The sequence below is a fragment of the Nannospalax galili genome, unplaced genomic scaffold (assembly GCF_000622305.1).
Source record: "Nannospalax galili isolate Female #2095 unplaced genomic scaffold, S.galili_v1.0 scaffold911, whole genome shotgun sequence".
Lineage (NCBI taxonomy): Eukaryota > Metazoa > Chordata > Mammalia > Rodentia > Spalacidae > Nannospalax > Nannospalax galili.
This window is the reverse complement of record NW_008329642.1, coordinates 357,406-371,721: the sequence shown is the minus strand read 5'-3', so window position 1 is coordinate 371,721 and position 14,316 is coordinate 357,406. Positions and strand designations below refer to the sequence as shown.

Sequence of the window (14,316 nt, the reverse complement as noted above, 5' to 3'; positions counted from 1 at the left end):
ATGGACAAGATCTGTGGATGAGAATGGCCTGAGATCCAGAAGACCAAGATCTCAATACACTTGTTAGCACTGAGTGATCAATGGGGAAATACTCTTCAAAACACCTTAGGATCCACATCTGCCAAAAAAAAAGTGGAGTGGGATTCACAACCCTCCGTCTCTTCAGAATGACTGTGGGCAAACCTACAGCTGTGCAGGCAAAAAGAACTCTGTGGTTTTGAGGTCATTTATCATCCCAGGGAGCTGGGGTTTGCTTCCTAGGTGGGTGCAGGGTAGAAGAATGCACTGCCTGTCCTCATTTCAAACAAAAGACCTTTTGGCTGGGTGTGGTGGTGCACGTCTTTTATCCTAGCTCTTGAGAGGCAGAGGAGGGTGGATCTCTGGGAGTATGACACAAAGATAGAGGCCAGCCTGGTCTACAGAGCAAATTCTAGGCCAGCTGGGGCTACAGGGAGACTGTCTCAAACAAACAAAACGAAACAAAAATGGCCTTCTGGAATAGACTGTGATTGTTCCACTCACCTCACATTTCAGGTACATGGACTCTTTTTGGCTAATGCAGTAATCAAGTCTTGCTGTTTTCCTCAGCAGAAACACATCAACTTAAGACCACACAAGGGAGTTAAGTGCTTTCACTCTTGTAGAGGGGTTCAAGGTAGATGTCTCATTTTGACAACTAACATTGAGTAGAGATTCTTAGAACCCTTAAAACCCCATTTTTTTTAGCTGATTAAAAAAAATATAAATAGCCAGGTGTGGTGGCGCATGCCTTTAACCCCAGCACTCAGGAAGCAGACACAGGCAGATCTCTGTGAGTTCAAGGCCAACCTGGTCTACATTTGAGTTCTAGGCCAAATGGGGATACAGGGAGATCCTGTCTCAAAAAGACAAAAAATAAAAAATAAAAAAATATGTGTGTGTGTTTGTGTAAATGCACAGCCCACACACCTGGTGTTCTGGTATGCTATTAAATGTTATTTATTCTTGGTTAATAAAAATTCATTTATGCCATTGCTCGTTTCATCAAAAGTATCAAAGTGCTTCAGTTAATGACACAACCTTTGGAATTACAAACGAAGTCACTTCCTTAGTGTTCCCTGAATTAGTGAGACCCCAGGCTAGCACCCCAGAGACCACTTTGGCTTGCACACTTCCCAGTCTGCTGTTTCTGCCAGATGATAGAGAAAGGAAAGGAACATAGTTCTGCCATCAAGAGCAGCTGTTTCTTTGAAAAAGTCTTGTTTGGGTCTCATCAACCTGAAGACTTTGACCTTTGCCTCTGGACACAGCTGGGTTGGCCTGGCAGATAGAGGAAGGTTTGCTGCCCTCTACAGGATGCAATCAGTAAGCTTCAATTAGTTTGAGGGGAAATATGAATCCTTATAAAGATCTGAAAAGAAATAAAACAGGTTAATGCCTAGATAAACTGGAAATGGGGAGGAGGAAATGGTTGTGAATATCAGCCTTCCCACCAAAAAACCAGGACCAGGGGCTGGAGAGATGGCTCAGTGGTTAAGAGCACTGACTGCTCTTGCAGAGGACCCAAGTAGGATTCCCAGCACCCACATGGAGGCTAACAACCATCCATAACTCCAGTTCCGGGGGATCTGACACCCTCTTCTGACCTCCTCGGGCACTGCGCAACACAGGTGCACTTACATACATGCAGGCAATTTACTCATACACATAAAATTTTTAAAAGAAAAATTTTAAATCTTAAAAAAAACCACCTCCCCACCCCCCCCCAAAAAAATTAGTTTTAATTAAGAATGGTCATATGTTAAGAAGTATAGCACATTTTTTTCAGGGTACCCAACTACCCCAGCCTAGTGAGAAGCAGAATCTGTCATCTTGTTTTTGTTTTGCTTTGTATTGCGATAGGGTCTCATACTTCAAGCCTAATCTGGCCTAGAACTCATTATGTAGCCCAGGCTGGCCTTGAACACAAGGCAATCCTCCAACATCAGTCTTTGAGGGCTGGGATTACAAGCCCTCACACATGGCTGGAAACTCTCATCTGAGAGGGCTTTTACCTCTAGTAGCAAGATTCAAGGGAAAGTCAGTTTCTGGCTCGTGAACATCAGATTGTGATCAATGAGGGTCTATTAAGGGCAGTAACTCTCCACAACGGGAATTCAGTTTCAGGCAGGCCAAGTCATCTGAGCGTGTGGGCCCAATGTTCAGAATGGCTATCGGCAGCTTCTTCTCCTGGGCAGCAAGGATGAACCTGTAACCAGAGTACACCTACCCAGGCAGAAGACAGTATGAGTTCGCTAGATCCAGAAACCACCACCTATCCATTAACCACCCCCCATACAAAAAAAGATTAAAAGAGTTGGGGCCTGGTAAGATGGCTCAGCAGGTTAAGGTATGTGCCATCAAGCCTAATGACTTGAGTTTGATCCCCAAGTACCACATGGTAGGAGAGAACTGTATCCACACACATTCTATGGTACACACACACTCACGAGCATATTTTAAAAGAGGGGCTAGGGAGATGGTTCAGTGGGTAAAGTACTTGCCACCCAAGCATAAGGGCTTGAACTCAGATCCCCAGCATCTATTAGGATCTGTAATCCTACCAATGGGAAGTGGAGACAGGAGGATCCCAGGGGCTCACTGACTAGCCAACTATTCACTTGATGAGCTCTAGGTTCAGTGAAACCCTGTCCCAAAAATAAGGTAGAGAGGGGCTGGAGAGATGGCTCAGTGGCTGAGAGCACTGAAGACCCATTGAAAACCAGGCTCCTTGAGACACAGAGCTGCCAGAGGGGTGCCCAAGCACTTAGGCCCCTCTGTCACTTCCTTTTTCTAGCACCTACATTTCCTCCCCATTTTAGGGCATCCATTTTCATGGTCTCTCACCTTCTTTCCAATCTTCTAGAATAACATACATGTTTCTTCACTCCCCGTTACAGTTTCCTAGCATGCATTTATCCCTGATGCATCAGCAAATGCTTGCAGAGGACCCAGGTTGAGTTCCCAGCACCCACATGGCAGTTTACAACGTCTGTAACTCCAGTTACAGAGGATCTGACACCCTTTTCTGGGCTCTGAGGGTTTGCCTGTGGTGCACTTAAATACATGCAGGCAGAACACTCATACACATAAAAATAAATTAAAAAAAAATAGGTAGTGATAAAGATGACACCCAGCATCGACCTTTGACTTCCACAGGCACATGCATGGGCACACATACATGCACTCATACATATACCACACATACATATACATACACATACACATGCACTCATACATATACCACACATACATACATCACATATACACACATGCACACATGCACAAGATGAAAAAGAAAACCCAAACCAGAGGGTGCCTCCAAGACTGCCCCACCCCCCTGTAAAAGGGGCAGTTGCCACCCTGACCCAGTCAGATACCTGCAGGGAAGATCCCACTACTAGAAGGGAGTCAGCTTCTTTCACACGCCTGTGTACAAAGTCAACCTTGTCAGGGTTTACTGTGTCCCCAAAGAAAACGACATCTGGTTTCAGAGGGCCTCCACAGCGAGCACAGGATGGGACCTGAAAGCTCTGTACCTGTTCCTCTGTGAGGAACACGTCGCCATCTGGGGCCACGCCCTGTGCCTCGGCACTCCAGCTGGGGTTCAGGACTTGGAAGCGTTTTTGCAGCATCCCTCGGGGAGTCTGCTCACCACAATTCAGGCACAGGACCCTAAAAACAAATATGAGACCCACTGAACACCAGGTTCCTGGAGACACAAAGCTGCCAGAGGGGCACCAGAGCTCTTAGGCCCCAGTCACTTCCTTTTCCTAGTACCAACATTTCCTCTCCATTTTAGGGCATCCATTTTCTTTCTTTTTTTGAGTGTATTGCCTGCATGTGCGTGAGTGCACCCGTGTCGTGCAGTGCTGCAGAGGTTAGAAGAAGGCTTCGGATTCCCCTGGAACTGGAGTTAAGGATGGTTTGTAGCTGTCATGTGGGTGCTGGGACTCGAACCCGGGTCCTCTGCAAGAGCAGTCAGTGCTCTTAACCTCTGAGCCACCTCTCCCAAGATTTATTTTTTTAATATTTTATTTTTATTTTATGTATATGTGTATATTGCCTGATGTAGGTAAATGCACCCATGTCATGCAATGCCCTCAGAAGACAGAAGAGACTGTCGGATGCCATGTGGGTGCTGGGATCCGAACCTGGGTCTTCTGCAAGAACAGTCAGTATTCTTAACCACTATGCTATCTCACCAGCCCCATTAGGGCATCCATTTTCATGTTCTTGTTTCTCACCTTTCTAACCTTCTAGAATAATGGGCATCTGTTTCTTTAATTCCTGTTTGCAGTTTCCTAGCATGCATTTATCCCTGATTCATCAGCAAATGCTTTCCTTAGCACCTAACGTGATTTCCTTAGCACCTAAACCAGTCCTTTTTCCCATTTGATCTGTTCATCTACTACAATTGTCAATATCACTATCTATTGATACTTTTCAAGGGCTGGAGAGATGGTTTGGTTGGACAAGTGCTTGCTGTGCATTGTGAAAACCTAAGTTCAGATTCCCAGCACCCATGTAAAAAGAAAGACCTGTAATCCCAGCACTGGGGAGGCAGAGGCAGGAGGATCATTGGGGCTCACTGGCTAGCCAGTCTAGTTATCAGTGAGCTCCAGGTTCAGTAAGAGATCCCATCTCAAAAATATAATGTGGAAACAATTGAAGAAGACATCCACCTTCAACCTCTGGCATACACACATACACACATACACACACACACACACACACAAAAAAAAAAAAAAAAACAGAGACATACAGGCATGCACGTTCACCCACGTCCATAGTAGCAAGTTCAAGGTTATCCTCAGCTACATAGCAAGTTTAAGGCCAGAGTGGGACACCTCAGACCTTGTTTCAAAACAAAGTAAAAGTAAATAAAAACACTTTTCTGGGCTGGAGGGTATAGCTAGCTCAGTGGTGGAGAAAGTACACAGCACCCATTGGGCCCTGGGTTCTATCCCTAGCACCAAAAATGAATAAATAATAACACAAATTCATGCTGAGTTCAAAGCTAGCCTGGTCTACACAGTGAGTTCCAAGGGCCAGAGCTATATAGCAAGACTCTACCTTTTAAAAAAGAATTTTTTAGCTGGGCATGGTGGTGCATGCCTATAGTCCCAGCACTTAGGAGGCAGAGGCAGGCAGATCTTCTCTGTGGAGTTCAAGGCCAGCCTGGTCTACACAGTGAGTTCCAGGACAGCTGAGGCTACAGGGAGACCCTGCTTCAAAAAGCCAAAATAAAAAAAGAATTTTTTAAGAGCTTGAGAGATGGCTTACCTGTTAAGAGCACTGGCTACTCTTGAAGATCAGGGTTCGGTTCCCAGCACTCACATGGTGGCTCACAACTCTCTGTAACTCCAGGTCCAGGGAATCTGATGCATTCTTCTGGACTCTCAGGCACTGTACACATGTGGTGCACATACATACAAGCAGACAATACACTCATGTAAAATAAAAATTAAATCTTTGACACCTCTTCTAAAAACTCCCTGTGCCCTTTGATCATTGCTCTGTTCCCACCACCTACAACAGTGCCTGCCTCCAACTTAGTGGAAAATATAGTTATTCAAAGAAAAAATAAGGGCTGGGCATGGTGGAACACACCTGTAATTCCAACACTCAGGAGGTTAAGGCACAGGGATTGCTACAAGTTCAAGGCTAACTGGACTACAGTATGAGGCCTTGTAAGAAAGACAGGCAGGAAAGGCAGGAAGGGCAGGAAGGAAGGAAGGAGAGAGAGGAGAGAGAAAGAAAGAGAAAGACGGGGTCTAGTTGGTTTCTCCTCTATGTGCCCCAAGCCTCCACCACTTTGGGTCCTGTGGTCCCAAGTTGAGAAGCTTTCTTACTATAGCCCTCACCGTCTGGACATAAGAGTTTCCTTTTCTGCAGCTCTTCCTGCAATTCTGGAGGGTTGAGTTTAACTTCTCTTTATCCACTCCACCCCAACCTTCCCATCACTGTTGCTCCTCCAGGGACCTGTGCTAAAACTCTGGGGGGAAATCAGTTCCTTATTTTTTTCCTTTTAATTCAGTCAGTCATCAGATTATATTTTCTTCACTTAAAAGGACCAAGGGGTGGGAGATGGTGGCACAGGTCTGAAATTCAAGCACTGGGGAGTGGGGAGTAGAGGCAGGAGGATTAAATTCAAGGCCAACCAGGGGTGTACATGGGGACCTTGTCTCAGAAAACCAAGAACTAAAGTGATAGAGCACTTGCTTAGCACACACAAGGCCCTGAGTTCCATCCCTGGCACTCAAAAAGAGAGGGAGAGATCAGAGTTGATGGTGCGGTCTTGTAATCCCAGCACTTGAGAGATGGAGGCAAGAGGATCAGAGGTTCAAGTTCAGCTCTGACTACATAGGGAGTTTGAGGGCAAGCTAAGCTATCAGCCTCTGTCTCAAAACAAATGAACACAACACAACACACAGTAACAGAAAAAAAACTCCTACGGAATGACAAGTTTAAAGTTTTAAAGTGTTTAAAGGGCTAGAGATGTAGGTCAGTAGTAGAGGACTTGCCTAGCATGTGTGAGGCCCTAGTTCAATGCCCAGTACCATCAGCACCAAACAAAACAGAAAACAAAACAAAAAACAGAACAGAGTAGGACTCCAGAAGTTGTCTTTTGAGCTACTCATGTACGTGGAGGTACATGCACACCCTCACTCACATACACACACATACACATACACACATCCAAGCATACAATAATAATTTTATAAACTAAAAAGATATTAAGAATGAAGTGGAAAGGATAAAACCCTTGAATTTAGGTTGATGACATGAGAACTGATTTAATTTTTTTGTAAATGTCTGAAATTTTCTTCATGACAGAAATGCTTTTTTCTTGAACCCATAGGCACTATTAATTCTCAGTTCCCTTAATACCACATAGTCTAGGTCCTCAGGCTGACCGCTCTAACCCTCTTTCTAATCTTGTCTCGCCTTCCACTCATGCTGTTTCCATCATATTGCTTTCATGCTTAGAAACCACTAATGGTCCCTTTTGGGGACAGCCTCATTTTCAATTTAACTATGATTAAGTTCTAAACTTCCCAGGCAGCCTGATTTCATACTACGCCCCATGCAAACCCTCCATAGAGGTTGGCCAAACTTTCCTGTGCTCTCCAGATTCCCTTCATTTAGAAAGCTTTTTTTTTTTTTAATCCCCTTTTACCTAGTCCAGCTTCAGCCAATATCAAGCCTCACTTTACCCAGAAAAGCTTTCTCAATTATTCCAATCTTTTTTACGTCTTTTTGAGACAGGGTCCCCTGTAGCTCTGGCTGGCCTGCAACTTGCTGTGTAGACCAGGCCGGTCTTTGAACTCAGAGAGATCTACCTGCCTCTGCCTCCCAAGTGCTGGGATTAAAGGCATGAGCCATCATGCCTGGCACCTGCTTTGTTTTTTGAGACAGGGTCTCCCTGTAGTCCCACCAGCCTGGAACTATGTAGACCAGGCTGACCTTATCTCACAGAGATCTGCTTGCCTCTGCCTCTTGAGTGCAAGTGCTGGGATTAAAGGTGTGTATCACCTTGCTTGGCTGTTTGTTCTTATTTTTATTTTGTATGCGTATTGTATGTATCTCTGTATATATGTTCTATGTACACAGGTATCAGCAGAGGTCACATCACAACACCGGGCTCTCTTTGGTTTTTATTTTTTATATGTATTATGTATCTGTGTGTGTGTGCATGCCCCATGTATGTGGGTGCCAGCAGAGGTCAGAAGAGGGTGTTGGATCTTCTGGAGCTGTAGTTACAGGTGGTTGTAAGCCACCCACCCAACATGGGTGCTGCAATCAAACTTGGGACCTCTGAAAGAGCCAGAAGTGCTCTAAACTGCTAAGCCATCTCTCTAGTCCCAAAGGTTTTTGTTTTATTTTGGTATTTTTTGGTCTTTTTGAGATAGGTTCTCCCTGTAGCCCCAGCTGTCCTGGAACTATGTAGAACAGGTTGGCCTTGAACTCACAGAGATCTGCCTGCCTCTGCCTCCCAAGTGCTGGGATTAAAGGCATGTGCCACCATGCCTGGCCTGTTTTATTTTGTTTTGAGACCAAGTTGCAAAACTTGTGATCCTCCTGCCTCTGTTATTTTTTTTTTAATTTTGTGTGTATGCGTGTATTGACTGCATGTAGATAAGCGCACCCGTGTTGTGCAATGCCCATGGAGAACAGAAGAGACTGTCAGATCCCCTGGAACTGTTGTTAACAGACAATTGTTAGCAGCCATGTAGGTGCTGGGATTCGAACCTGGGTCTTCTGCAAGAACAACCAGTGTTCTTAATCGCTGAGCCATCTCTCCAACCCTATGTTTTTAATATTTTATTTTAGTTTAATTTTTTGGTCTTTTTGAGACGGGGTCTCCCTGTAGCCCCAGCTGACCTGGAACTCACTATGTAGACCAGGCTGGCCTTGAACTCACAGAGATCTGCCTGCCTCTGCCTCCCGAGTGCTGAGATTAAAGGCGTGCACCACCATGCCCGGCTATTTTATTTTTATGTTATGTATATGCATATATTGCCTGCACCTGTATTGTGCAATGCCTGCAAAGAACAGAAGAGGCTGTTGGATCCCCTGGAACTGGAGTTATGGACAGTTGTTAGCTGCCATGTGGGTGTGGGATTCGAACCTGGTTCTTCTGCAAGAACAACCAGTGTTCTTAACTGCTGAGCCATCTCTCCAGCCCTCCAGCCCTATTTTTCAATTTAATGTATTGTGTGTGTGTATGTGTGTGTGTGTGTGTGTGTGAGGAGAGAGAGAGAGAGAGAGAGAGAGAGAGAGAGAGAGAGAATGTTAGAAGATAACTTGCAGGAGTCAGTTCTCTGTTTCCACCATGAAGATCCTGGGGATCAAACTCAAATTATCAGGGTTAGCAGCAACCTCACCCACTGAGCAACCTGAATGGCCCACATATGTTATTTTTGTGCCTACCCCCCAGACATTCAAAATACCTGCAAATAAAATACAGCATGTATTGGACTTTGGTTTTGATCCCTCTAACACACCTAAAGTAGCACACAAATAAATATACACCATACATCACAGGCACCCAGTAAATATTCACAACTGGCAGTCTGATTTCAAAGGATAATCTCTGGAGTTTAATGATAAAGAAATGGTCTCCAATTAGCTACATGCTATTTCCAGGGCTGCAGGCATTTTGTCTGAGATCTGTAATTATTGAAATCTGATTATATACCAGGCTATATGATTATATACTGTAGTCTTTGTGTCTAGGAATTGGAGACCCAGCAGTTTGTAGTATATGCCGTTGATACTCTGTATATATGTCGTCAGAGGGCACAGTGCAGGCCACTTGCATACTTAGTTTTCCTGTTTCTCTCTCTCTCTTCCCCCCTCCTCCCCCCTCCCCTTCCTCCTGCTTCCTCCTCCCCCCACTCCTTTCCCCCCTCTGCTGGAGCTAGAACCCAGTGTACTCTACTATTGAGTTACACCCCTTTCATCCAGTGCTTAGGGTTTTCACTAGCCATGGGAATCTTCTGAAGAACAGTGGGGGCTGGACATGGTGGTGCAAATCTATAATTTCTGCACTTGGGAGGCAGAGGCAAGCAAATCTCTGATCGAAGCCAGCCTAGTCTAAATAGTGAGTTCCAGGCCAGCTAGGGCTACAGGAAAAACTTGTCTCAAAAAGACCAAAAAAAAAAAAAGAAAGAAAGAAAGAAAGAACAAAGAACAGTAGGGGCCAGTGAGTGAGATGATTCAGTGGGTAAAAGCACTTGCTGAGCAAAGGTAATAAACTGTGTTTTATCCCTGGAACCCACCTAAAGGTGGAAGGAGAGAACCAACTCCTGCAAGTTGTCCTCTGACCTCCAGGTGCACACTGTGGCACATGTAGGCCTGCATTCACTCACAGGCCATCACACACATAGAGAAGCTAAATTTAAAAGGGGGCAGGGCTAAAGAGATGGTTCAGAGGTTAAGACTTCTTACTGCTTTTGCAGACAACCCGAGTTCAGTTCTCAGCACCCACATGACAGCCCCCAAACTGGAACTCTTAACTCCTGGGGATCCAGTGCTCTCTTCTGGCCTCCTCAGGGGGCCTTCATGTGGTACATATGGACTTATGCTGGCGCACACATACACACGAAATGAAAAAAATTCTTAAGGGGGCTGGAGAGATGGCTCAGCGGTTAAGAACACTGGCTGTTCTTACAGATGACCTGGGTTCAAATCCCAGCACCCACATGACAGCTAGCAACCGTCTGGAACTCCAGTTCCAGGGGATCCAACAGCCTCCTTCTGACCTCCCCAGGCATTGCAGGACATGGGTGCACTTACCTACATGCAGTCATAACACTCACATACATAAAATAAAAATAAAATATTTTTTTTAAAAAAAGGAAAGCCAGGCACGGTGGTGCACGCCTGTAATCCCAGCACTTGGAAGGCAGAGGCAGGCGGATCTTTGTGAGTTCAAGGCCAGCCTGGTCTACATAGTGAGTTCCAGGACAGCTGGGACTACAGAGAGACCTTGTCTCAAAAAGACAAAAAAAAAAAAAAAAAAAAAAGGAAAAGAGAGGAGGAGAGGAGGAGGAGGCTGGGTGGGGATATAGCTCTGAGGTAGAGTATTGGCCTAGCATGTGCTAAGCCCTCCCTGTCTCAAAAAGACCAAAAAAAAAAGAAAGAAGGAAGGAAGGAGGGAGGGAGGGAGGGAGGGAGGGAAGAAAGAGAAAATGAAAGAGGGGGCTGGAGAGATGGTTCAGCGGTTAAGAGGACTGACTGCTCTTGCAGAGGACCTGGGTTCAGTTCCCAGCACCCACGTGGTAGCTAACAACCATCCATACATCTAGTTCCAGGGGATCTAATGCCCTCTTCTGGCCTCTGTGGGCGCAGTGTGCACATGGTGTAGGCAAAATAACCACACAAAGTAAAAAATAAAAATATTTTAAAAAGAGTGAGTGCCAGGTGTGGTGCCACACGCCTTTAATCCCAGCACTTGGGAGGCAGAGGCAGGTGGATCTTTTTGAGTTCAAGGCCAGCCTGGTCTACATAGAGAGTTCCAGGACAGCTGGGGCTACGAGGAGAAAGACAAAAAAAAAAAAAAAAAAAAAAGAGAGACAAAAAAAAAAGAGAGTAAGCATGCTAGACAGTGAGGGGTGGGGGACAGTGGGTTAGCATCCCAGGTTTCTTCACTTTTGGTGAAATGATTCTTTTTTCAACCCAAACTCATATCTCAATGTTATTCACCATCCTCATGATGGCTCTTTCTGTACAGCTGAGTTAACTTGGAAGCATATTCTAGACAGAAAGTTATGGGAGGATAGAGCACTGCTCACTTTTTTTTTCTGGTTCTGGGAAACTGAACCCAGAGCTTTGCACATGTTAGCACCTTACCACTAAAGCTGCAACCCCTGCATGCATCCTTTCTTGGCTTGCACCCTTCCCTATGTATATCCTGACTAACTCTTGGAATTTACCAGGACCAACCAACTCCAAAGTAAACAACTTGCTCCCACCCTGATCGAGATACCCAAAGTTCTTGTGCTCCTGAAGACACACACACTTTTAAGTTCAAACCATTTAGACTTCCTGCACCTGTGCATACATCCATGTAGTTCAGTGAGACGCTGACTTCCTGCTTTGGTGTGCAAAGCATCCACATTCTGAGTCACCAACCAGTGCAGCTTTCCAAGTTTCTCCCAGTTGCTCAAAGCCCAGTGTGCAGGGTTGGGCTGGTGGGAGGAGAACTGAGGCCATCCCACGAAGTTTCTGGCCCAGTACCGCTGGCGGACTTGGGCACTTCGAACAAAATCGCAATGCTGAATAGGTCTTCGGTCAGTGCGGGCGTAAAGTCCCACCCTTTCTGACCGGTAGTCTGGAATCCCTGACTCGGTGGAAATTCCTGCCCCCGTCATCACTAGGAGTTTCTTGGAAAGGGTGATGAAGCACTGTAACTCTCTTATCTTCTCAGGGTCCAAAGGAGGACTTAGTGGCACAAATAACCCAGTGGATCCATGCCGGCTGAGGCTCGTGATCCAATGGCCTTTTGTTGACCTGAAAGTCAACCCACTCATTCTCACTCTAGAGAAAAAGAAACCCCATGTGAGAAGCTGGGTTTTACAAATAAAGGTAATCACCACCTGATGAATGAACAAACAAAAATGTGTGTATCTACACAACTGAATATCATACAATGATAAAAAAAATTGACCCATGTCCGGAATCACAGCAAAGGGGAGGTAGAAGCAGAAGAAACAGGAGCTCAAGGCTACATTTAGAGTATGAGGCCAGGGGCTAGAGCCATGGCTCAGTGGTTAAGAGCACCTGGGCTGGAATGCGTACACAAGGCGCTAGCAACCATCTGTAACTCCAGTTCCAGGGGATCTGACGTCCTCTTCTACCTCTGCAGGCATTGCAGGACAAAACACTCACATATATATATAAAATAAAAATAAATAAATCAAAAAAACTTTAAGGAGAGTATGAGGTTAGCCTGGACTACATGTGACCCTGTCTCAAAAGAGAAAGGAACAGAGAGAAAAGAAAGGGAAAGATAAAGAAAAGATCCTAAATATAAGAAGTCTGTTACAAAAAGACAAATGTTTTATGACTCTAGTTACGTGAGATCCAGAATAGGCAAATCTATACAAATAGTAGTAGTTGCCAGGGCCATGCAATATGCTGGAGAAAAAAAATCTTTTGGACGAGGTAAAGTGCTTACTAAGTGTGCATGATGATGCCCTGGGTTGATCCCCAGTCCGGCATAAAACCAGGCATGGTAGCGCATGTCTGTAACCCCAGAACCGGGGAAGCAGGAGTACAAGTATCAGAAGTTCAAGGTCATCCTCACCTACAGAGGTTGAGGCCAGCTTGAGACTTGAGACTGGCCCGGACTCAAAACACAAAGAGATGACTCAGCATATACTGCTCTTCCACATAACCTGAGTTCAGTTCCCAGCACCCACATCAGGTAGCTCACAACCACCTGTAACTCCAGGTGATCTGACTCACACGTGCAAATATCTACACACAAACACACACATGTACATATAGTTTTTTTTTTTTTTTAATCTTTAGGCCAGGCGTGGTAGCGCACATATTAACCCCAGCACTTGGTAGGCTTAGACAAGCAGATCTCTGTGAGTTCGAGGTCAGCCTAGTCTACATAACGAATTCCAGGCCACATGGGGCTACAGGGAGACCCTGTGTCAGTCAACCAATTTTTTAAAAAAAACTAAGACACCCCCCCCCCTTGCTTATCGGCTTTCCTAGTTATAAAAGCCAGCCTTTGGGCATATATAATGATACATATCATTATATAATGCGGAAATTATAATGCATAAATTATCTAGTGACATGAACCTCATACTCATTTATGTTCGGCCTTCCACGTTGAGTTCAGGACCCAGCTTTCTCCCTACAGTCCACAGACACACGTTAAACAACTAGTCCAGCTTCCTGGCTAGGGAAACCCATGAAAAGCACGTTCCGTGGGAACAGCTGCTGTCTTCATGTCCTCTCCAGAACAACGGAATCCCTTCCAAAAACCGCACAACTTCTAGAAACTTGAAGTCCCCAGACAACTCACCTCTCACAGTTCACGTCCAACAGCGGGACTATCCGGACACATGTGCATTTTGGGAAATGTAGTTCATGAAGCGGATATACTGCAAAAACAACTACAAGTCCCATAACCCTTCGGGTCTCACGCTCGAAGGTCATACCGTGGGCCTCAACCCGACTTCCGCTTGTCTTTCCTGGTCAGCTTGATCAAGGCTTGTGTGTGCTAGGGGTGCTACTGTCACCTGGGCCAAGGTTTCTGGGGTTTTTTGTTTGTTTCTGATTCTTTTTTGAGACAGGGTCTCACTATGAAGCCCTGGCTAACCTGGAACTCGCTATGTAATCAAGGCTGGCCTCGAACTCACAGAGATCCCCCTGCCTCTGCCTCCCGAGTGCCAGGATTGAAGGCCTGTGCCATCACTACCAGCTACCTGAGTCAAGTTTATTATCTTTTGTTTGATTGGTTTGAATATAAATTGTTTTTTCTTTGACAGTTTCATACAATGTATTTTAATTAAATTCACCCCCATTCCTCCAGTAACTCCTCCCAGATCCACCTCCCATCATCCCACCCCAACCGGGTGTCTTTTTTTTTTTTTTAAGCAGGGTCCAGTAGAGCTTGGGAGACAGAGGCAAGTGAATCTCTGTGAGATCCAGTCCAGCCTGGTCTACATAGCAAGTTCCAGATCACCTGTGGCTACAGGGAGCCTGGGTCTAAAACCAACAACAAAAAAAGATTTATAAATTCTGATTCCAATTTGCACGGCCCAT

General features: G+C 45.3%; 1 protein-coding gene across 2 annotated transcripts; it reads right to left on the bottom strand.

The window, feature by feature from the left end:
• Nucleotides 1–960: 960 nt before the first annotated feature.
• On the bottom strand, nucleotides 961–13,618 carry Sirt4 (sirtuin 4). Of its 2 annotated transcripts, none has more exons than XM_029567221.1 (5): nucleotides 13,574–13,618; nucleotides 11,581–12,066; nucleotides 3,399–3,693; nucleotides 2,034–2,244; nucleotides 961–1,390 (listed from the first exon to the last, which is right to left on the bottom strand). In XM_029567221.1, exons 2-4 carry the CDS (start codon nucleotides 12,057–12,059, stop codon nucleotides 2,092–2,094), a joined length of 927 nt encoding a protein of 308 aa, XP_029423081.1. In that variant the 5' UTR covers nucleotides 12,060–12,066; nucleotides 13,574–13,618; the 3' UTR covers nucleotides 961–1,390; nucleotides 2,034–2,091. The 2 variants fall into 2 exon arrangements, with proteins under 2 accessions (XP_029423081.1, XP_029423085.1); XM_029567225.1 differs by having other exon boundaries at nucleotides 3,558–3,693.
• Nucleotides 13,619–14,316: the final 698 nt, after the last annotated feature.